Source organism: Bombina bombina, chromosome 3 (genome assembly GCF_027579735.1).
Source record: "Bombina bombina isolate aBomBom1 chromosome 3, aBomBom1.pri, whole genome shotgun sequence".
Classification (NCBI taxonomy): Eukaryota; Metazoa; Chordata; class Amphibia; order Anura; family Bombinatoridae; genus Bombina; species Bombina bombina.
In genome coordinates, this window is record NC_069501.1 from 252,766,715 (window position 1) to 252,791,897 (window position 25,183).

General features: G+C 35.0%; 1 protein-coding gene across 1 annotated transcript in view; it reads right to left on the reverse strand.

Moving 5' to 3' along the window:
* The window catches only part of LOC128652299 (3 beta-hydroxysteroid dehydrogenase type 7-like), a 91,902-nt gene extending 68,257 nt beyond the window's left edge, over positions 1 to 23,645 (reverse strand). Inside the window, exons 1-3 of the mRNA XM_053705237.1 lie at positions 23,498 to 23,645; positions 16,736 to 16,891; positions 16,391 to 16,499 (exon numbers count right to left, since the gene is read on the reverse strand). Coding sequence (XP_053561212.1) covers positions 16,391 to 16,499; positions 16,736 to 16,891; positions 23,498 to 23,645 — 413 coding nt within the window. The remainder of the gene's footprint in view (positions 1 to 16,390; positions 16,500 to 16,735; positions 16,892 to 23,497) is intronic.
* Between the last annotated feature and the right edge of the window lie 1,538 nt (positions 23,646 to 25,183).

The window sequence follows — 25,183 nt, forward strand, 5'->3', positions numbered from 1 at the left end:
GGCAGGATTTACATTTATGACATTGAAAAAAACCTTTTAGATCTTTCCCCCATAAATCTTTATTCCTTTTATCTTGTTTTCTTTTTAAATCCAAGGGGGCAAGTTTCGTTTTTAGATTTCTGGCCTTTCTGTATACAATGTGGGGTCGATTAGGTAAAAGAGGGCCTAACTTCTCATCTAATTTGAGGATGTTCCAATGTTTCTTTAATATTTTTTCTATTATATTTTTATTTCCACTGTATGTGGTAATAAATGGTAGGACTATGAATCCATTATTCTCTTTTTTTGTCATTTCTATTGTTACTCAGAATTTTGTCTCGATCTAGGTTTTGCAGATTTTGTATTGCTTTTTTTAAGACATCTGTGGGGTAACCCCTATCTATAAATTTTTCTTTTAGAACTATCGACTGAGTGTCATATTCAGGTAGGGTACTGCAGTGTTTCCTCTTATTCTTAAAAACTGCCCTTTTGGGATGTTGTTTTTCCACTGAGTGTGATGACAACTTAACTGATGTATATAGTTATTCGCATCTACCTGTTTAAAATGGGTTTTTGAATGTAACTTGTTATCCCTTACAAAAATCTCTAGGTCTAAAAAGTGTATAGTGGTTTTACTTTTTTCCCATGTGAACAGATTTTTTTCATTCACATTCATGGATGAAATACATTTTTCACTCCCAAGCCAGATCATAATTATGTCATCTATGTACCGTCTATAGGTGACCAGGTTTGACCCCAGGTCTAGGAAACACTTTTCCCACAGACCCATAAATAAATTAGCATAACTGGGGGGCAAACCTGGTCCCCATAGCGGTACCTTGCTCTTGATTATAGAAAACATCCATAAAAGAAAAATAATTGTGTCTTAGAATAAAATCTATACAATCTAGAATAAATCCCTATTTTTCTTCAGGTATCCCATCATCTTGATTCAGAAAATATTTAATAGCTTCAATCCCATCTATATGTTCTATGCAAGTATAGAGGGAGGTGACATCACAGGTCACGAGTAAATCTCCATCTTCCCTAACTTTATGATTTTACTATAATGTCCTCTATTCACATCTATGAAAATCACATAAGAGTCTTAGTCCATCTATGACTATTTACATTACCCAGCCCTAAGTTTCAGAATTTTAAAACATCCTAAAATTATGAATTAAGGTCCTCTATAAAAAATCATCCATATTAGAGTTATCATATTGTTAAAGATCCTTAGATAACCATCTTAAAATTAGATAGAATTATAGGATTGATCTTTAGAATTAAATATTGATTCACAACTTGCAATGGTTTGCCCTTCATTAACCTCAATATCCATTACCATAACATATTTATTAATTTCCACTAAGTAGATCGCTAATACAAATAAATAAATTAATTAGTTTAGTCATTGTATAGATTTATTTCTTATTTTATAGATTAACTGTTTGATCCTTTAGGGTATATTGATACATATTGCTTACATTCATTAATTCTTAATTTCTATGTTCATCTCATTTGTATCAAACCGTAATATTCTCGTTTTATTCTTTTTATACATATATCAAATTGCAGTCTTCTGATTTTTTATAGTCAATAGAATCGCATTAATTTGAAATATTCCTTTAAGAAAAGCGTATAAATATGCTAAGTCTACACCACATCAGTATTGAGCTTGAGAAAGGCTGTGCTAAGCTGAAACGTGTTGCTCTGTATTGTGACCTCTTTGGGCTTCCATAGTCCTACAAGTCTGACGGCGTGAGAGTTCCTGGAGCTCGATTATATTCATTGTTATTCCTCCCTGATTGACTAGGAGGTGCCCGAGAAACAAGCGGCATTCGGAGAGAAACCCCTGGAGACCAACTATTGGCACTCGGTGTAAGTAAAAGTGTACACCTTGCCATTTGTACTTTAACACTGTTCAAAAGGATTTCTCTATCCTTCTTCTCGTCCTAACTGTACAGCTCTGTGCAACTCTGCAACTAGCTTAACAACTAAACAAGACATCAGCTTGCTTGAAGAAACACGCTTTGAAAGCAAACACGCTCTTTTTATCTGCCTAAAAGACTTTTCTGCTTAAAAGACTTTCCTGCTGACATTAAGACGCTTTTGTTTGTGTCTGAAAAAGACTTTCAGCCTATTTTGAGCTATATATTGTAGGTTTGCTGTTATTCATTGTAATGTTATGAAATGTTATGAATTACTATTTATGATTATTTGTTATAATTGTTATATTTTTATCTATGATGTTTTTATTTTTATGATCAAATTGTTTTTATATTTGGGTGATTCTATTGTATTCATTTTATTTTATTCTATTTAATTAGACTATCCTCAATTGAAGTTCACACACTATCCTAGTTACTGTACACATTTAGCTATCTGTGTGACAGCGCAGCTGTATCCAATTACAATACTTTCTTTGACAAAACCTTTACAATGTTTCACTCAGAGAGCTCATGAGACTTGTACTTTACCAGGCATGGGTCATTTTGTTCATACTTCACCCACGCCTGGTAAAGTACAAGTCTCATGAGCGCTCTGAGTGAAACAATTTGGCTACCGAGGGGAAGTGGCAGTGCGGACCCCGGGACTAACAAGAGAGGTACGTGTATAAGGGTCAAGTCAGAGAAAGCACACTATAACAAAAGCTTTCGGATTTCGGTGAGTAGAATTCCATTGGTCATTGGAACTTAAACGTATATTGATAAAAATCCTTCCATTTGGGCCATTTTTAGTACAGTAAAACTCCAATTCACTAATATTTAAAGAGTAATCCTTCATCTCAAAGACGTAAGTAATTCTCCGAAGAGACTTGGAATACAAAACGAGGATATAACATAAGGGGACAGTGCTTATTATATACTTGTTATCAATACAATATTGCGATATGTTGTCAAATCCATCAGTTTGTTTTTAACTGTATATTATAATTGTGTATTATTACTGTGTATTATTAATGCACAATATTTTTTATCAAAGATCAACGTGGATCCATGATTTTATGATAGATGGTATTAAATGCCTATTAGTACTTTATCTGGTGCACCTTAGAGTTAATTACTATTAAGAGGTTTAACAGATATTACAAGTTTCATCTCCCTAATTGTTTTTAGCTTTGCAAAGGGGTTAAACACATATTTAAAGTCAGCTTTAGAATAGCATTGCTTTTTTGGGGCCTAGCTAAACGTATCTGGTGAACCAATGACAAAAGGCACTTGTAGGAAACCACCAATAACCAGCTAGGTTTCAGTAGGGATGGGCAAATGTGTTGAAAGTGTAACTCATTTGGTAGAAAAAATAGTCCTGTGGACATTCGTTTTGGACAATCGAATGTTGATAAGAAAATCCATTAAAGTTTACATTTTCTTTAATGAAATTTCGAATGCAACATTCGATTGAACAAATACTATTCTGAAGTTTAGTTGTTCATGTTGTAGGGAATTAAGTAAATTGATACATAATAGATACAAATATATCAATTAGAATATTTCTATTCATTAAAAATTCTAAACAAATAAATGTGTTAAAATTTGTTTCATTTTTCGAATGTTGCAAAACATTCGCCCCCCCCCCAGTACCAAAGGATACCAAGACAATTACATACATTTATTACAGAAGTAAATAAAAAATACTCTTAAAATTAGTGCTCTATCTTAACCAGGACAATTTGAATTTGACTTTTCGTATCACTTTAAGGTGATTTGTTAAGCACAGAAAACATTCCAGAGGTGTCGTAAAGATCTGTGTCTTTCTAGCAACAACATGACAACTTTTGAAAGATCTCTGAGACATAATTTAACATTCATATCTTATAGGCCAAATGACTATGAGCATAATGTTAAAAAGGGTTGTTCTTTCACTCTGTTTCCTCTTTCTTTTTAACAATACTCTTCCCTTTATCTTTCATGTCTATCCATGTGTCATTTATTGAAGAGGGAAAAGGGCAATGACCTCTGTTCTGAGTCTGCTATGAGATGGGCACCTGCATAGATACTGGGAAGGTTAGATTTAGGGGCATATTTATCAAGCTCCATAACCTGTCCACCTGCTCTGAGGCGGAGGACAGAAATCACCAGAAATCAACCTGATCGAATGCGATCGGATTGATTGACACACCCTGCTAGCGGCCGATTGGCCACAAATCTGCAGGGGGTGGCATTGCACCACCAGTTCACAAGAACTGCTGGTGCAATGATAAATGCCGAGAGCGCATGCTGTCGGCATTTATTGATGTGCAGCGGACATGATCCGCTATATTGGATCATGTCCACTCGCAGAATCCTAAATAGGCCCCTATGCCTGAACACAGCCTGAGAACTGGGGCTGATCTGACTGGATAAACATCAGTCTACAGCTAATGAAGAAAATGGCAAAATACATTTAACTGTACTACGTTATTTTGCTGCTAATTTGTTTAATAAAATAGCTTTTTAATAAAATAAATAACCTGTCTGTTTTCCCTCAAGTGGAATAAAAATCATCTGATTCTATTAGTGCTACATTTGCCATTTGATTATGTAAATATTGTTTTGCTAACTAAATCAAACATTTTACCCTTTGCCAAATTCCATATACTTATTAGAATATTGGATGTATTTTTTTCCTAATGCACAGACTAATTAAATAAATGCTAACAATGAATATACACAGCAAAACAATTACATTTTGCCCATTATATGTTGAAACAGACCAAGTACATCTGTGCAACAGAAATATGCAGGATAAGCATAACATTACATGGGGGGGGGGGTATTCAAAGCTTTATTATGCAAATTGATGCCATATGTTGATTTTCTCCTGTTGCTTTTTTTGTTTTTAAAGATTACTTCTAACAGTTAAAAACATAATTTAGACAATTTTAGACAAATATAATTGTTTCATTTTGATTTGCACTAACTAACATGCAATACTCCAGCAAATTTAAAAAAATTTGATTAATAATAAATAATACATTGAATTATAGTATGTTTTCTCAACCCCTGTGAACTGCGTCAGAATGTGACACAAAGTTCAATAACCTTGGGTAAATATGCAAAGTACTGTATAGCTGAACTGACAGTAAGATTGAAAGATTCTTTTTAGCTCCTTAAAGGGACAACAAACACAATTTTATTTCTTCCATGATTCAGACAGAGGATGCAATTTTAAAATAGCTTTGCTTGGTTCTCATGTTATTCTTTGTTCAAGAGATATCCAGATATGTATCATGCACATGTCTGGACCACTACATGACAGGAAATTTTGCTTCCATCTAGTGCTCTTGCTAATGTATAACATTGTTGCAAAAATGCTGCCATATAGTGCTGAAGACACGTGCACCCTCCTGAGCTTACCTACCTTCTTATAAAAAGGGAAAAAAATGATAATAGAAGTAAATTGGAATGTTGTTTAAAATTGTATGTTCTATCTGAATCATGAAAACATTTTGGGCAAGATTACGAGTGGTGCCCAAACGTTTTCACCCAAGCAATAAGGGGTTTATTGCGAGGGTTTGTGCTTGTTGGTCTTACTGCTGGTATTATGAGTTGAAAGTAAAGTGCATTTGCGATTTAGGTTAGAATGATTACAGCAAATTCAGAGCTTTGGTAACTGTTTTGTGAAACATAAAAGTTGCACAAAACACATGAAAAATACATTACAAAGTACACTTACACTCTCAATAACACTATCTAAAAAAAGTTTTATTAAAAAATATTGCACACAAAAGTTATAAAGCCTCAAAGATATGAGGTCTCAGGCAGCCAAAGGGCTTTAAAATAGATACATACATGTACATTTCTAAAGATTTGCCTCAAAATCAAGCCTATAAATTAAATGAATATAGGAACCATCAACTTCCAAAAATAGACCCTACTGAGGATACTGGTAAATAATATATATTTATTTAATTGATGTGCAAAAAAGATTATCTACAACAAGAAAAAAACACACATTAATTGGTCATAAAGTTGCTAAGCAAATGCAATTAATTCATTACCCAAGAAACAGGGGTACCCAAAGTAATATTACATTAATTAGACAAGTAGACAATTAGATCTCCACATATAATAAGTTCACAGAAGCAAATCTTTACATAAACCATCCTTGTAAATTAGGCTGCCACTTGCAAATACATGGTAACTGCATACAAGTATACAGCAACTAGATATCCCCAAATTTGCTCCTTCACTCCCTATCGGCCAGGTAAAATATGTCCCAGTGGACTAGCAATTAAACATTATGGGGGGCTATAAGATCATTCATATCTCATCCAAATCTTCGTCCCGTACCCTTACTCGTTAGTATAGAGTAAGTTGACCAATGCCAAAAAGGGACAGACACACAGAAAAATCCGTAACAACAGGAGAGAAGTTACAGAGACCTTATCCCATGCAGCGTCTGCTTCGTATTACCTGTTCTGTTGAGATGACTATATTCACCCCCTAGGCCATAAAGCTCCGCTTACCCTTCATAGGTACATGATAGAACTGTCCATGGCTTACATAGGGAGACTCACAGAGGTTTCCTGGGTGCAGATTAAAGTAAGAAAGCTATAATTCCAGAAAGCATGGAAGTCGGCAAACAGCTGATACAGACACTGCTGTCTCTGTCAATAACTTATCTTGTTGTCTTGATATTTTCAGATCCAGAAAAGAAAGTGATTCGTAGCTCCAATCAAAAGTGATTTTCAGGTTCCAATCATTACAGTTTAGTTGTTGCATACATTTGATTAAGTCATCTGATGTGCCCTCCCATAACAGGAGGACATCATCGATATAACAAATCCATAATGTTATTGCTTTATCAAATTCACATGCAGCATCCAAAATGTTATCATTTTCCCATCTACCAAGATAAAGACATGCATAAGTGGGTGCACAACATGCACCCATTGCTGTGCCCATTATTTGTCTATAATATTTCTAATCAAATTTGAAATAGTTCCTATTAAGGACAACATGTAGTAGATCAAGAACAAAATCATTATGATCATCAAATGTAGGGCCTCTCTGATTCAGAATAGTCTTAATAGTATCAATGCCTTTTTTATGAGGGATGGATGAGTATAAGGCTTCTCTGTCAATGGACACTAGTATTGTCTCTGGAGTCAATACTATATCATCAAATTTTCTCAGAACCTCAGTAGTGTCCTTGACGTAGGAAGGTAGAGAAGTGAGGTATGGTCTTAAGCACAAGTCCAAATATTTGGTAACACCCTCAGTGAGTCCCTCAATCCCCAACACTATTGGTCGTCCTGGTGGGGAAATCTTTTGTTTATGTATCTTAGGTGTTGTGTAGAACGTTGGGATGACTGGATATTTAACTTGCATAAAGGAAAGTTCTTTTTTATTGATCAAACCATCAGACAAAGCTTTATTCCAAATACAATCCAATTCCTCCTTATATTGTAGGGTTGGATTGAATTTTATTTTTTCATGTTGTGTAATGTTGTTGAGTTGTCTAAGGCACTCTGTTTTATAATCCTGAACATCAAGGATCACAACATTTCCGCCCTTGTCCGAGGGTTTCACCACAATGGTTTCATAATTGATTAAATCATTTAGTGCCATTCATTGATCTTTAGTTAAATTATCCTTTTTATTAGTTTTTATTGCTAAACCTTTCAGGTCTTTTTCAACCAGTTTGACAAAGGTCATAACACTTGGTACCATCGATAATGATGGTATATATGAAGATTTAGGTTTAAGATCGCTGAAACCAATTGTACCTGTATTCTCAATTTCTGATTTCTCCTCAGATAAGATTTCCAAATTTTCTAAAGAAATTCTGTCATGCATATCCAACTTGGTTTCAGTGATTTTACATATATTTAATTTTCTCAGAACTACCTTTCTTGAAAAAAAAATGAAGATCTTTGGAAGAAGTGAATTTGTCCAAATTCTTATATGGACAGAAGGTCAATCCTTTACTTAACACTTCAATGTGTAGTTTATTTAACACCCTTTTGGACAAATTCACCACCTCCAAGTCGTGTTTTTCACCTTTATCTATTTGGGTGTTTTGTTCCTCTGTTGACTTCTCAGAGCATAACTTGTTTGTTTTTGACCAATTTTTCCTATGTTTTCTCCCTCCCCTTCTTCTCTTTTTTTTGTCTTGTATCCTCCTGTTGCCTAAAAAATTTCCCCTTCTTCTACCTCTATTTCTCCTTGGCGATCTACTCATATCTGTCTCTGAGCCAGATCTCTCTAAATCCATGGTTCCTGGTTTTTGACCAGCATAGTCATATACTACCCCTTCCTTACAGTCCAACAAATCCCTCAAAAAATTAATTCTCTTTCTTGATTTAATTTCATCTTTATTTTTTTATTTTTCATTTTTATATTGTTATATTGGCCTGCCACTTATGAAAATTCTCCTTAGATACTTCTACTTCATTATTGATAATGTCCTCTTTATTTTCAGTTTCCTTAATAATTAAATGCATAAATTTTAATGAGCATTCAGTAAGACATTTTTTCCATTCCTCCTGAAAATCTGTAATAGTTGGTTGATTAAGGTTAATCCCTGGTTTCTTTCTTAGTCTAAATCCTCTAGGCTTCATATCATTATCAATATATCTTTTCAGACTACTAATCTCCCATTTAATTTTTAGTTGTTTAATGAGATTATTTTTATGTGTTTTATAATCCTGAAAAATGCTTTTCCCTACCACAGTATTTTATTGTATTGGGTACTTGTAAAGCGCGGCTAATCACCCGTAAGTGTCTCAAGACTCTGCTCATTTTATCGACCTCGGAAGGATGAAAGGCTGAGTGGACCTCACCAGGGATTGACCCTGCAACCCTTGGGCTGCTACAGAGCTCAGCGACAGTGCCTTAGCATGCTGAGCTATAGTAGTAATATCCTTAGGACCTTCTAAAGCAAAAGTTTCAGCTAAATCATATTCCCATTCAGTTTCATCAACTGATGCCATAGTTAAGTCACTGATTTAGTGAATATTAAGGGAAATTGAAGATTCCTAAAATGAACACTAAACAGCCGCAAGGTACTAGAAAGGGAGTTAATGCCCAGGAAAAACATTATACAATGTTTGTACCAGCTGATAATGGATATTAAGGCTATGGACAAGGGCCCACAATATTTTAATATAAATGTGGGCTCCAAGGTGCACTGAGGTTTAGAGAATAATATAAAAATACAACAAGATCCACAAGTAAACCTTGTGCCCACATTTTTGGAACCGTCAACTTCCAAAAATAGACACTACTGAGGATACTGGTAAATAATATATATTTATTTAATTGATGTGCAAAAAAGATTATGTACAACAAGAAAAAAATCACACATTAATTGGTCATAAAGTTGATAAGCATATGCAATTCATTCATTACCCAAGAAACAAGGGTACCCGGAGTAATATTAAATTGATTTGATAAATATATATATGTACAAAAAGATCATCACTCACCAACACTATCAACCACTCTGTGTACTACTATGGACATTCAAACGAGCACTATATGAGGATCAGGATCCGGTGTACATCCTACGTAATCTTAAATAATAAGCAGACACCACAAGATACTTCAAACACCTTTGATGTGTTACACAGATACCATAACGTTTCGGCCCCACACAGAGGCCTTGGTCAAATGGAAGCACACAACACATATTGTTTCTGGCCAGCTTGAAATGGCTGCCAAGCCCACTGATGACATCATGATCTGGTCTGCATATGGCATCCAATCACAAAAGGCTCACTAGTTGGATTCAATACGTGTTGTGTGCTTCCATGTGACCAAAGCCTCTGTGTGGGGCTGAAAAGTTATGGTATCTGTGTAACACATCAAAGGTTGTTTGAAGTATCTTATGGTGTCTGCTTATCATTGAAGATTACATAGGATGTATACCGGAACCTGATCCTCAAATAGTGCTCATATATATATATATATATATATATATATATATATATATATATATATATATATATATATATACTGTACATATTCATATATATTTATATGTGTATATATGTAATTACAGACATATATACACAAATAAACGCATCAATACATATGTACACATATAGACATATGTAGGTAGAAGTGCATTGGAGCCCTTTACAGTTAGGTAGATGAAGAAACATATTTATGTAATATTCATTTTTAATAAAGTGTTAGTGTGTATTTACTGTAAATATCTTACATTCCAATGTTCTGCACAAAGAAGAATATGTTCTACGTATTTATAAATAGATATTCCTATATATATATGTATACATTTATACATATATATATATATATATATATATATATATATATATATATATATAGAGAGAGAGAGAGAGAGAGAGAGAGAGACAGATAGAGAGAGAGAGTGAGAGAGAGAAAGAGAGATAGGTATAGATATATATTGTACTAAAATACCATCAGATATAGCTAGAAATAGGTATTTATGAATAAATACAACATATTCTTCTATGTGCAGAACATTGGAATGTGAAATATTCATATTTTCATGTCAGGTTAGCGCAAATGAGAATATGCATTTGGGTTTGCAAAAGAGTGGGGTGTTTGGATTTTTGAATTTTTTTTTTAATCCATTAACTTCTATGGGGGAAAACATGAACTCGCACGCATGTCATTACCACATCCATCTTAAAACTGCACACAAAAACATAACTTCAGCCACAGACCTCCCTAACTCAGTCCCTGTCTCCTGGTCAAATTATTGTGCAAGTTAAGTAAACATTTACCGCCCTCATTTTTATTTTTATAGACCCCTCTGGGAATAAATTAAAAATTCCAATCATTTAGAATAGCTATGCACAGGGCTGGACTGACCTTCCAGGACACTGGGATATTAACTGGGAACTAATCCAAGAGGGGGGGGGTGTCACAGTGTTTGCCCCGTTGCTTTAGGCCACTCTTTGCATACTCACACTCACACACACATATAGACAGACAGACAGATGATAGATACACGTTTACATTGTATATTTTAAGGAATTTACAGAAGATAGGGCAAGTCTATTATTTTTCCAGGGCTGCTTTTTATTCACAGCCCAGCCCTGGCTGTGCATGGAGTTGTCACCAAAAGAGAGATTAGATTATTTGCACTGAGACCCCTTGCTAACAGTTTTCTATTCCATCAGCATGGATAACTTCTACGTTTTCATATGAGTTTTGGATTTATTAAATTCAGCAGCCTTAACCATATAAAGCCATTTTGGCAGCATATCTAGTCTGTTCTTGTGACATTTTTTATTTTTGTTGTGTACATAACACAGTTTTTACAGAAATATATCTAATATATTTTAAACTATAAAACACAAGTTGAAGCTGAACATCAAAATGAACATTTCTGATGAAAGGGGTTAGACATTTAAAAAATATCAGCATTGTGACTTTTGCATCATAGTCAACATTACTGCCGGGTGTGCAAACTCCCATAAATGTCTATGTTTCCACAGAATGCAGCAACACTATTTTCCTTTGTAGCCCACTCTGCCATCCATGGTGTTACCCCAGTCCCTAAATACCACAATGCTGATACTCAACTGTCATTTAGATGGTTTAGATTGTAAAGGGCAATATTCTTGTACTAGAATTTTAAGGGTGGCTGGGTATTAGAATACACAATATGGCCAAAATGATGTGGACATCCCTACTAATTATTGAGTTCAGGTTTTTCAAACACATCCATTATTAACACATGCATAAAATCCAGCACATAGCCATGACATATCCATAGACAAAGATTTAGAGTAAAATTTGCTTCACGGAAGAGCTCAGTTTCTTTAAACGTGACACAATCATATTTTGCCACCTTTGCCACCATTCAGTTCATGAAATATCTGCCCTACTAGATCTGCCCTTATCAACTGTATGTCAGCTGTAGTGTAAAGCACACTGCCACTGGACTCTGGAGCAGTGGAAACATGTTCTGTTCTCTAGAGTGATAATTCACACTTCCCTGTATAGCAGTCTAATGGAAGAATCTGGGTGCTGTGGACACTAGGAGAACACTACCTACCAGAATGCATAGTGCCTACTCTAAAGTTTGGTGGAGGAAGGAAAATGTTCTGGGCTGTTTTTCAGGGTTTGGGTTAGGCCCTTTAATTCCAGTAAAGGGTCATCTTAATGCTACAGGATACAAATACATTTTAGACAGTTGGGTGCTTACAACTTTGTTGCAACAGTTTGGGGTAGGCTCTTTCCTATTCCAGCATGACTGTGCCACTGTGTAGAATGGAAGGTAGATAAAGACATGGTTTGACAAGTTTGGTGTAGAGGACGTTAAGTGGCCAGCACAGAGCAATGAACTCAACATCCTTGGAACACTTTTGGGATGAACTGGAAATAATACAAAATGTGTTAGTGGTGCAGCATGGTATGAACAGAGATGTAGATTGTTGAATATTTTTTATAATATGGTTTACTTGAGGAGGCTTATTTGAATGTTACTGGCAGCCAAGGGGTACAATTATTGCTCGGTTGTGAAAAATATATGTTGCACTTTTGCATGGGCATTGTGTGACCCTCACTTACCATATGACAGATTTTCCTGTATTTTTGTACAGTTGGCAACCCTATCTGGCAACCCTAGGTCATTTGTAGTTTAAAGTAAATATCTTGTATAGCATCTATTAAAATGTTTGCTTTTTTCTTTCATTTGTAATAGGATAAAGATATTAAAAATAAAAACATAAAAAGCCATTGGTGGTGATAGGTGATAAAATGCTTGTATTTCATATATAAATATTAATGTTACATTTTATTTGTATATAAAACAGTTATACTGATGTTTTTTTTTTAATTTCTCATGCTCAGTTTTAAGTTTTCGACTTTACTTTGTTTCATAGTTAGACATTTTAAACAGTATAACTAAAATGGAATCTTCCAAAATATTATCATATATTTATAATAAATAAATAAATACAGTAAATAGATAAATAAATAAACTATTGCTCATAAAATAAAGCAAATCTATCATTTTTAGACAGATTAATTCTGACACGTCAAATTCAATTATTACAAATATTTTATACATGTTGTTATTAAAGCATAACAATATATTCTCTGATATTCAGCCTGTTTGGAGTAATTATATTGACATCAGGAAATCATTAATGAATAACAAGGATTACTAAATTAAGAGTCATGATGACCTTGTAAATGGGAAATGGATTGGGTTGACATTGGATTCAATAAAAGCATTAGAAACGTCTCTGCAAAGCAAACTGGGAAACATTGAGTAATGTTCAGTGAGACTGGGATTTGTTTCCAGAACACTGGATATTCTAGTTTATACATATTTAAACATTTTTTATAGCAATAGCTAACGTAAACTAAACATTAAAACATGCTCCTTTATATTCATCCAATGTTTCCTCATGTAATATAACCCAGAAAATCAGTGCAAACCCGTAATAATTTTGTGATTGTAATGAAATTAAATGAAAATACAAGGAAAAAAAAGACTGAATCCAGATTAACAAAACCACCAAACATACCCCAATATTAACCACCATTACACTGCTAAGCCATTACACATTACACTAAAGATGTTTTAGTCCTTCACACTCATTGCATTTGCATTTCAATTTTTATTTCAGGTAACCACACAAATCATAGCTTGTTTTTCTCAAGCTAAAGCTGCTTAAAATGAGAAAACAATTTATAGGAACATAATACACACTAATTAGAGCTGTAGTGTTTTCCCTCACTCCCTAACTAGTGTGACTACAGCCAGGGAGTCACTAGCTGACATCCCTGCTCCTTCATGCGGGAGCTAACTGTGTAATGGGTTTATGTCTCTATAAAATCTCAGCTGTTCTTCCCTTCTCTGATCTGGTAACACTGTGCTGGGATCTTACTGCCCTCCTCTTCTCACTTTTACCACAGTGTTGTTACAGATCTTCTGATTTATACACAACACAGCCCCATTACACGGTTAGCTCCAGCATGAAGGAGCCAGGGATGTCAGCTAGTATCTCCTTGGCTGAGAGAAGGCAAGTTAGGGAGTGAGGGAAAAACCCTAGCTCTCAAATTAGTGTGTATTATGTTCAAATGCATACGCAGTGAAATCACTGCAAGGTTTTTCTCATTTTTACCCGCTTTAGCATCAAAATAACAAATACATGTATATTGCAAAATGTATCTGCATCTAAAGCTTTTTTTTAATAGTCCATATTGTTTTTTGAGTACTTTGTCCTTGTAACGAGTGCCAGTCCTGTTTTTCTGATCACATTCCATATTCTGCTACTTAGCAATACATTTACAAGGCCATTTTTTACTGATTGAATACCACAGCTAGGTGGACTTGATAAACTCCAGGTAAAAACTTTTAACTTATTAATAATTACTCCATACAGATTTTAAATTTAACTTTGGTTTGGCACATAAGCAAAACACACTGTCAAACCAATACAAATGCAACCCACTCAATCAATGAATATTAAAAAAAGAATACTCAACACTTTTACATATAGAAGTTAGCAAACTCAATAACACAACAAACAAACATGCCCACTTCACAGATAATGCCCATGTTCGAAGCCCTTAAAAAGACATACAAATTTTTTAGTTTTAGAGCACAACAGGTTAACTGCACACACGTCACCTATTAGCATCACTACACACTATTAAAAGGGATCAATCAACATACAGGACCTTCAACCTGTGATGTCAACAGTTTGGTTTTTGGATTATGAAACTAAGGAGGCAGGTAATAATTTTGTGCTGCTTTTGGGAGCCAAAATGCAAAACTCATCATATGAAATGCAAAAAAAATAAAAACATTTTAAGGAAACCCGAAACCACCAAATTTAAGGACTCTCTATCTATGTTGTTTAAAGGGATAGGAAACGCCAAAAATGTTTTCTACATTTAAAAATATTGCACAAAACATTTACAATGTGCAAATAACATTTATTAATTAATTTTTGTTTTCCTGTATTTTCTGAATATAAATCTTATTGCTGCCAAACCACTTGGTATCCTCAGTATGTAAGGCCTATAATGGTTTTCTACCTGGTACAACGATCTTGGCGGCCCACATGACAATTTCTCTTGTTAGTAATCTGCACATGCGTATAGGGCTTCAGGACTCTGCTATGTCTTTAGGCTGGTCATCATCCTAGCGCAGATGTAAATCAAGAGGCCCTTGACTTTGGGGAGGGAGTAACGCACTTTACCAAAAATTGCAGCCAACTTGTAGTATAATATTTCAGAAATTTTCAGATCAAGTATAAAAATAGGGTTGTAAAGGCATGTGGTATGATTGCAGTCTTTGAGAAAAAAGTTTGAAGAACCCTGTTTTAGAATATAGAACAAAAAAATTCACCTAGTGAGCCGGTGATAGCATTTTTTTTAAAATAGAAATTACAGATATTTTATTGGTAGGGGTCTGAGACCACTCATGCAATGGGGCTACCATCTTTGCAACATTAAAGGGACATTCAAGTCAAATAGGGCATGCAATTTTAAACAACTTTCCAATTTACTTTTATCAACAATTTTGCTTTGTTCTCTTGGTATTCTAGTTGAAAGCAAACCTAGGAAGGCACATATGATAATTTCTAAGCCCTTGAAAGCCGCCTCTATTTTATTTACTTTTCACAGCAGGGGAGAGCAAGCTTATGTAGGCCATATAGATAGCATTGTGATCACGCCCGTGGCTAGTGGCAGACACTGCACTAATTGACTAAAATGCAAGTCAATAGATAATAACTAAAAGTCATGTGATTATGGGCGGTCAGAAGATGCTTAGATACAAGTTAGTCACAGAAGTAAAAAGTGTATTAATATAACAGTGTTGGTTTTGTAAAACTGGGGAATGGGTAATAAAGGGATTATCTATCTTTTCAAACAACAACAATTCTGGTGTTGACTGTCCCTTTAAGTCTTATATCCTTTTCCTAAAGAGCCATACCTTATTATATATCACCTTGGTGCCAAGCTGGGATAAGTGTTTAACAGGCATCCACCCTCTTTCAAATAAGGGTTCTCATTCCCCATAAAATCAGATAGGGTAGATAGGATAGATTAAAAGGGTAAGTAATAGCCTCGCACCCATAATTGAAAAAAGACAATGGTGGCCAGTGGAGTAGGTTATCACTGTTTGTAATCACTTAATCTGTTAGCACCAAATGAGGTATAACATATTTATATATTTTTTTCCACTAAAGAATGCCGCAACATGTTAATTTCTTCAAACGACTATTTTTTAGTAAATAACAATCTCTGATACATTGTTAAAGGTTACTCAAATTAATTATTGCATTATTTGAAAATATAGCTTAGTATTTCCATGTAGATCAAGCTCCCCTTAAGGATTGCCAAATTATTTGCGGAAGTGAGCAGCAGTAATTTTCATGATTCCAAAAATAAAAGATACAGGTTGCTTATAAATAAATAAGCAAATTTGCAAAATTTGTTGTATAAAAAACTATTTTGCTCACCTCAACATTGGTTCATAGTTTGAATTTGGTCCTACGGCAGCTACAGAGCTAGTGTACACAATATAACGTACATCCATGCTTATACAAGCTTTCAGCACATTCTTTGTACCTGTAAAAATAATCAAATAATCATTGGTGTTTTTAAACTCACATTATTAGTACATTTATTCCTTCAGCTTAAAAAACTATGAATAGATGACTTGGTCAATGAATTAGAAACCTAATAGCTACATGAATATTTACTGACTTGAACTTTAATATAATCATATGAAATCTAATATCATTTGCTATTGTATTGCTTTTTATTTTTTATCTGAATGTGTTCAACTAATGGGAAAAACTCACCTCCAACATTAATAGCTTCCATTTTGTGAAAAGGCAATGTGTCTAAATAGTCCACCAGGGCAGCTGTATGAATAACAACATCGACTCCTTCCATAGCTTTCTGGAGCTGATTATAATCTGTAATATCTCCTTTGATAAGTCTCACAGTGGTTGAATCTAGAGATAAAATGTGTAGATTTATAAAATATAATATAATATGGCTGATTGATGATATAAAAATGAAACTTTTTATTTTTATTTTAAATTTTCTGATTTATAATCTTAGGTAGTATTGATACCCAATTTACATCTTCAAATACATTATATTTAGTATCTTTTCAGTGCTCAACCAAGTGTTAAAGCACTTTTTAGACTTTTTAAACTCTTTCTATTTAAATGTCAATTTTAGTTGTATTGTATTTTCTGATTTACCCACATAAACCATGCGTTGTTTTTTTTTTTTTTTTTATCAGATCCTACATTCATAAAAAAGCATTGGTTTAACAAAATAACCAAATTTGTAAAAATGTGCCACCTAGAATTAAGAAACAAATGTGTGTGTGTGTTTTTATATCAATTTTGTTATACCACATATAGGCCTAGATGCCAATTGATAATGACAGTGGAAGCATAGATAAGCTATGTCACTATAAATGGAGGAGGGTCATATATTACACTCAAGCTGCACAAAACTTCAGTTGCTCAATCAATATATATATCAGACACAGTATCATATGACTGTTGCAGCCTGAAAATCTTTTGTAAACCCTTTTTTGTAGCAATGCCCAAAAGCAATTGAAGTCTAACCACAATTAAACCTCTGTGCAACCCAGACCCCACTTTAATAAATCTTAAGTGTGGTCCCTCACCAAAAACACCCTCTACACTAGATTTTTATTTGCATAAATGTTTTGTAGATCATCCATTTATATAGTCCATCTGGGAGTGTTTTTGTAACAGTGTATAATCTTGCTTATTTTTTAATAACATTGTGCTGATTTTTAGACTCCTAACCAAGCCCCGAAACGGGGGGGCTCTTCCTGCTTTCCCAGCCCCTTTCACTGGGTGTCCCAGCCTAACCTCATCAATAGTTCTAAACTGGGAGCTTATAAGTAGGTTTTTAAAAGGTTTCATACTGGATTTTTATATCAGTGCCTGTGCATATTCTTCTCTAGTGTTTATTACACTCTATTACACGCAGTTATATGAAAATTGGTGTACACTGTCCCTTTAACTCACAACTCTCCTTAAATTACCCTATCAATAGTGGGTGGTATTTTCTGATGAGGGCATTTGTATTTACAATTAAGAGGGAATGCTTATGATCACAGGTTGAATTGTCGGTTGCTTGGGTGTTACAGGATGCATTCGATGGTGAAATTTTATGTAGAGTTAACTGCGATGAAGACCAGGATGCAATTAATGTTATCTGTAGTAGGAGGATTGCACTTAGGGTAAATTATTATGGACAGGACATGGGGAGGGGATGGATAACGGCAGTGGGACAGTTGTTATTATCACAGGCTGTCCTTTTAAGTGTTATCCGTATGTGCTTATTTCAAATTAGACATCCGTACCATTCACTCTTCCTTTTTGTTGTCTCAATCAAAGTAAAAGTGATGTGTAGTCCGCACCTTAATTCACAAAAGTTCACAAAAGTACCTTCCTTACTTGGCTATCCGGTCCTGCTGCAACCCTACCTCCATAGAGTCCCAATATGCTCAATTCTACTGTTTCCACAGCCGAGTTAAGCAGGGCCAGGCCTGATCAGTACCTGGATGGAAGACCACATGGGGACCCTGGGTTTTGTAGGCCTATTTCCACACTGCACTGAATGCATCTGATATCGGAAAATAACCAGGGCCAGGCCTGGTGGGTACCTGGATGGGAGACTGCCTGGGAACACCAGGTGCGGTAGGCACAAAGAATACCACTTGAGGAACGATGCTCAATCGGCTGTGAAATCGGTTTATTTGAGCGTATTGGTACTCTGTGGAGGTACGGTAGCAGCAGGACCAGGATAACCAAGTAAAATACTTTTGTAAATTAAGGTGCGAACTACAAATCACTTTTAGTTTGACCGAGACAACAAAAGGGAAGTGTGAATGGTATGGATGTGATAATATATGACTGTGGTTCACTTTTTAAGGCGGCTGATTAGAGATAGTTAATATTGCGGACTATTTTCAAGGTGGTATTTAAAGACTGTTTAGATTTGGGTTCATATACCTTTAAGGTTATTTCACAGATGTGTTTTCAATTATGTAAGGGAGACTTACCAATTTATTTATTTTTGGTTCTTGGTTATGGTAAGAAATAATAAGATATTATTAAGCTGATGTATTATTAGTATTTTTTAAAATACAATAAAGCATTTACACTTTTTATGTTTTATGTTTTATGTTAAAGAAGTAATTTGGCTTGTTTTAGCACCTCCCCCCTAGGGTTGTACTATGCATTGGTTTAAGTTTTTATTGGAGAATATAGTTTTGGGGATTGGCTAGAGATAATGATCCCCAGCGCACTTCTATTTTGTCTATTTCTCCTATTGATTAATAACACACTGATTCAACTTGCTGGATGAGTCTAAGAAGTTGACCCACTGGTAGTAGAGAGAGTACTATGTATTTCTCTCTCTTTTCTGAGGACAATTTGGGACAGATATAAAACAGGCAATGCAAGACATTAAAGGCTTTGTGGAAACCCTGTTAGAAAATTACTTTAACAATTTTCGGCTAGATTACAAGTGGAGCGCTAACTAGTTATTTCGATAGAGTTTTAATTGCGCTAGCTGTAAACCTTTTGCGCTAGTTGGGTTGCACTGATATTAAAAGTTAAAAATTATTGCTCTAGCACTAACCTGACTCGTGAAAATGGTTTACAGCTTGTGCAATCACCTACTGCTCCATGGAAGTCAATGGAGCAACAAAAGTGAAAAACACCCTACTTGCACGCTAACCCAAAGCATGTAAGCCCCTAGTCTAATCACCCCTAAACTGCCATATAGCCTACCACAAAGTCCCCACTACACTATTAACCCCTAAACCGCAATCCCCCCACATCCCAAAGTATCTAAATAAACTATTAACCCCTAAACCGACATCCCCCACATCGCAAAGTACCTAAATAAACTGTTAACCCCTAAACCACCATCCCACCATATCGCTAAGTAATAAACATCTACTTACCTAGCGATGTGGGGGGATGGTGGTTTAAGGTTAAATAGTTTATTTAACTATTTTGCAATGTGGGGGGATTACTGTTTAGGGGTTAATAATATATTTAGGTAGTTTGCAATGTGGGGGATGGCTGTTTAGTGGGGATTAGTGTAGTTTAGTGTAACTTTTATTTGGACAAACGCTAAAAAGTTTGATTGGTAAATGCAATTGTGCTTGCACGATCACATTTACTTTCAACTTGTAATACAAGTGCTAATTAGAGCTTTACGCTCCCCATAGAAAATTACGGCAAGTTCCACAAACAAATTTTCAGTCATTTTGATAGTGCTCCACTTGTAATATAAATTTGAGCGTAAAGAAAACTGATACTTCTCAATCGCATTTAAGCTCCTAGCGCTAATGATAGCGCTCCACTTGTAATCTAGCCTTGTTCATTTGTTGTCTTTTTATATGTATCCCCAAATGTCCACAGAAGGAGCGAGACAAACAGAAAACAGCACCCATTACTTTACAGTAGACATGTTCAGCTGCTAAAAATCCTGTATGGCCAAATTTTTTTGGATCAAATATTCAGGGAATTTAGTTCCCTGAATATTTGATGGCTGCACTTTTCTGTATTTTTTTTTTTAAACTAAACAATTACTGAATATTCATAGAACATTTACATAAATTTTTGTTAAATGAATGTAAATGTTCCAAGGCTACAGGTGATAAAGTTCACCTGTAGCTTATACTTACCTTTAGCTTGCTGGAGAGCCGCACAAACCCGCTCCTCTTCTTCACAGAGTCATGGCCGCGCCACGCTAATATCAATCCCAACCCAAAGTTTTCCCTCTTGAAATAGAACATACTTAAAGGGACAGTGAACTTCAAAATTGCTATTGTTTAACCCCTTGAGTGCTAACGAGCCGTTGCTAGCACTCACCCACTTTGAGGGCAATCTGGGGGCTCCCATCGACTCCCACCCCGGCGATCGGGCCTGTATAGTGACAGGCATCGCCAGGCCTTCTCGTTTTGCATGATAACGTCACGTGCAATGATGTGATGACGTCACTTTTATTTAAATTTTACAATGCACAATATAGGGAAAGGGGGCATGCTGCTTAGAAGCCTGTATCTTGGGCATCTAAGCAGCTACAGACCCCCAAGAACCACCGTTGGAAAGGTAATCGTCTAACCTTTAAAAAATAAAAAAGTAAAAAAAAATAATATTTAAAAATAGTTAAAAAAAAAAGCTTAAATCCAGCTTAGCACCCAGGTGGGAAATGGCTTAGATAGATAATCCCGTTATTACCCATTCCCCAGTTTTGCATAACCAACACGTTAGATTAATACACTTTTTACCTCTGTGATTACCTTGTATCTAAGCATTTTATGAGAGCCCCTTGATCACATGGCTATTTATTTATTATCTATTGACTTGCGTTTTAGCCAGTTAGTGCAGTGTAATGCACAAATCCATGGGAGAGAGCACAATGAAATCTATATGGCATACATGAACCTGTAGTGCCTTGTTGTGAAAAGCAAATAAAAAAGCATGTGATAAGAGGCTGTCTGTAGTGGCTTAGAAACAGGCAGACATATTAGAAGTTTAAATGTTATAAAGTATATTAATATAACAATGTTGGTTGTGCAAAGCTGTGGAATGGTTAGTAAAGGCATTATCTCTCTTTTTAAACAAAAACAATTTTGATGAGGACTGTCCCTTTAAGTTTTTTTGTAGGCGACAGAAATTATCAGGTTGCATTAAGGCAATATGCACTCAGATAGGGTAGGAGCTGGGTCAAAATTCTAAGAGCTATATATACAGTATAAATATATATATAAAACCAATATGGGTCATAGATTTTGCAAATAACATATATAATTATATAAATAAAAACAAAACTGCACTCTCTGGATTTGCATTAAGATGAAACTTCTTGTTTATTGCATTCTCGTGATGTTTCGGGGCATTCAACCCTTCATCAGACCAACTTGTGTAGTGATAACAGTTAAACATTTAGGTAACAAGCAGGTAACCCCACCCACTGCAAAAATAAAACGCCAAAGAATGGTTTTCACACATTAGACGTGTTGTGTTAAGGCTATATACATCCATAATATTGTTAATAGTAATAATACGATATAGTAAAACACAATTAGTATGTAATCTTTCTTATCTATATCACCTTTATCCTAGATACATACATAACTAGCTCTTACTTATTTATATCAACCTCGCATCATATGTGCTTACTATTCCCAACACTGTTGTGGGATAATTATCAATCAATCATAAACATCATAAGTACCTTAAATAATGTGATGATAAAATATAAAGTTTGTATCTCTTAGACATTATATATAAATATTACATACTTTACCCCCATTTTCAGAGTACATTACCCCCTCCTCAGCATAGGGTGTACTATATATATATATATATATATATATATATATATATAGCAATGTGGAACAGAGGGCACTCACAGGGTCTTGATTAGATATCAACAATTATTTTATTAGCAATAAAAATTCATGTCTTATTTTTCTGTTATGGTGTGTTTAGGCCGCCATTCCCAAATATCTCACGATATTTGGGAATGGCGGCCTAAATGCGCCATAATAGAAAAATAAGATTGTCTTGAAAAAGGCTCACTTGTAGAGCCGAAATGTCGACTCAACTCATGTGAATTTTTATTGCTAATAAACTAATCGTTGATATCTAATCAAGACCTGTGAGTGCCTTCTATTCCACATTGCTACATATGAATAATTATTGAGGAGACACCCGGGCTACATTGGAAACTCCTAGAGGAAGGAGTGCATGAATTGGAAGATATATATTTAACTCATATCCATCTTCAAATCCATAGAAACACACTCACAGGATTTTAGTGTCAAAAAAGTTCAAATACTCCTTTATTCTTCCAGTTCAAGTAAGTTTACATGTCGATGTTTCGGCTGTTCCCTCAGCCTTTTTCATGAACACCAATATAGTGCATACTACTCAGTAAACAAGGAGATGTTTACTGAGTTTTAAAAAAAATTAAAGATGCTCATTTTTGTTTGTTTTTATTACAGGAACCTTACAGTTTATTTTGGGGGCAATTGGGGGACATTTTTAAAAATTTCGGAGCCCTAATTGCTACGGTAGCATTAACCAGCCACTTGTAATGGCTGGTTATTTATTGTGCGCCCGTAAACAGGCGAATTTGCCGTTTGCCGATGACCAGATAAATTAGAGCTTCACTTGTAATCTAGCCCTATATATTATAATCTCATATCATTTAACATTCCTTTAAGAAAATGTATTTCTATACTGGTAAATATTTTTACATAGTCTAATAAGGGGTTAAAATAACTGAGCATCTGTTGTAAGTTTATTTAAGCTTTCACAAATATGAATCAAACATAAAACGTATGGAGAGTGATGTGACTCTTTCTTAAAAATGTTTTTAATATTGCTTAGTTTTAAGATTGGATACAATACATTTTATAACACAGTCTGTGTATTGGTAATGTGTATTCTACACTAGTATTCTACACTAGTATATGGGAAACTTTCTTTTCTCATATTATGCTGCACACTATATTATTATTTTGATATAATGGTAATTACCTGTACTGAAGCTTTTGATGCTGTCCACTTCCACAACATCAAAAATTCTGACCTCCTTAATATAATCCTCTTTGGCCAATATTTTCACAATATGTTCCCCTATGTATCCGCATCCTCCTGTGACCAGGTACACCATATCCTTAGCCATAATTGCAAACACTGATGCAATCCTCTCCAATCTATGAAAAACGAACAAAAATATATCATCTGCACATTCAAGTAGTAAATATATTTTTTAAGACCTCTGAGGTAAATTGAGCAAAACTATGTCTTCATTTCTCAATATTCATAGCTCCGCTTTAAACTGAAGTAGAGGAATTTGCTAAGACATCATTGACTGATCATCAGGTAGAGGAAGAAAGTTCAGAAACAGTTGTCAGTTCATTAACAGTCAGCAGCTAATAATGATCACCACAATGTGCTCCAGTAGATCAGTGTTTTGTTTTTTTCTACTGCATATTTATACAAAAAGTATTTTGGTACAATGCCCAAGGGTAATGATTTTAGAAAGTCTGTCACTGTCTCTGCCAGCAGTGGTTTTGTAACAAAACCATTTTTCTGCTATATTTTGTTCTCTAGCAGAATTTTTTTTTAACCCCTTCACTACCAGGACTTTGAGAGAAAAAATTGCCCATTTTTGCTATCACTCCATTTAAACAGAAATAGAGCCTTGTTTTTTTAATTTTTTTATTTACCTCTCAAAATTATATATATATTTTTAATTAGACAACCCAAGGTATTGATCTATGCCCATTTTGGTATAATTCATGCCACCATTTCACCGTCAAATGCGATCAAATAGAAAAAAAAATTGTTACATTTTTTACAAACTTTGGGTTTCTCACTGAAATTATTTACATACCGCTTGTGCATTAATGGCACAAATGGTTGTAAAAGCTTTTCTGGTATCCCCTTTATTCAGAAATAGCAGACATATATGGATTTGCCATTGCTTTTTGGTAATTAGAAGCCTGCTAATTGCAGCTGTGCACCACACATTATTCCTGGCAGTGAAGGGGTAAGTTAGCTAGCTTGTAAGGTTAATTTTAGCTTCCCTCCCAAACAGCTCTCTTCCCTCTCCCACCCCAACTGGTCATTCCCATCTTAGGTACTGACAGACAGTCTGCCAATGTGACAATTTAAGGCTTTTTTTTATTTATTTAATTTTTTCTGTTTTCTGCAGTGTAGGATCCCCCCTTACCCTCCAACCTCCCTGATCCCTCCCAAACAGCTCTTTAACTATCCCCCTCTAACTAGTGCCACTATCTTAGGTACAGGCAGCTGTCTGCCAGTACCTATAAACAACTATATATATATATATATATATATATATATATATATATATATATATAAAAAATTATTAAATTCTGTAGTGTATTGGTCCCCTTCCCGCGTTCATTAGTTAGGGACCCCCACACCCCTACACCACTTTTTTTTTCTTTAGCATAAGCACCCCTTCCCTCCCTCTCCCTTTATTTTTAATTTTTTGCAGTGTAGGACCATCCCACTCCGTCTTCTTCCCTACCCACTCTGCTTCTGGACTGCCTACCCGCCTCCCGGATTCCCTCCCACACCTCCCACCGGCACCAGCAGATGCTTGTTAGAGATGGTAATACACACAGCATTCACATACATGCAGACACACAACACACACACACTACACAGCATTCACATACATGCAGGCAC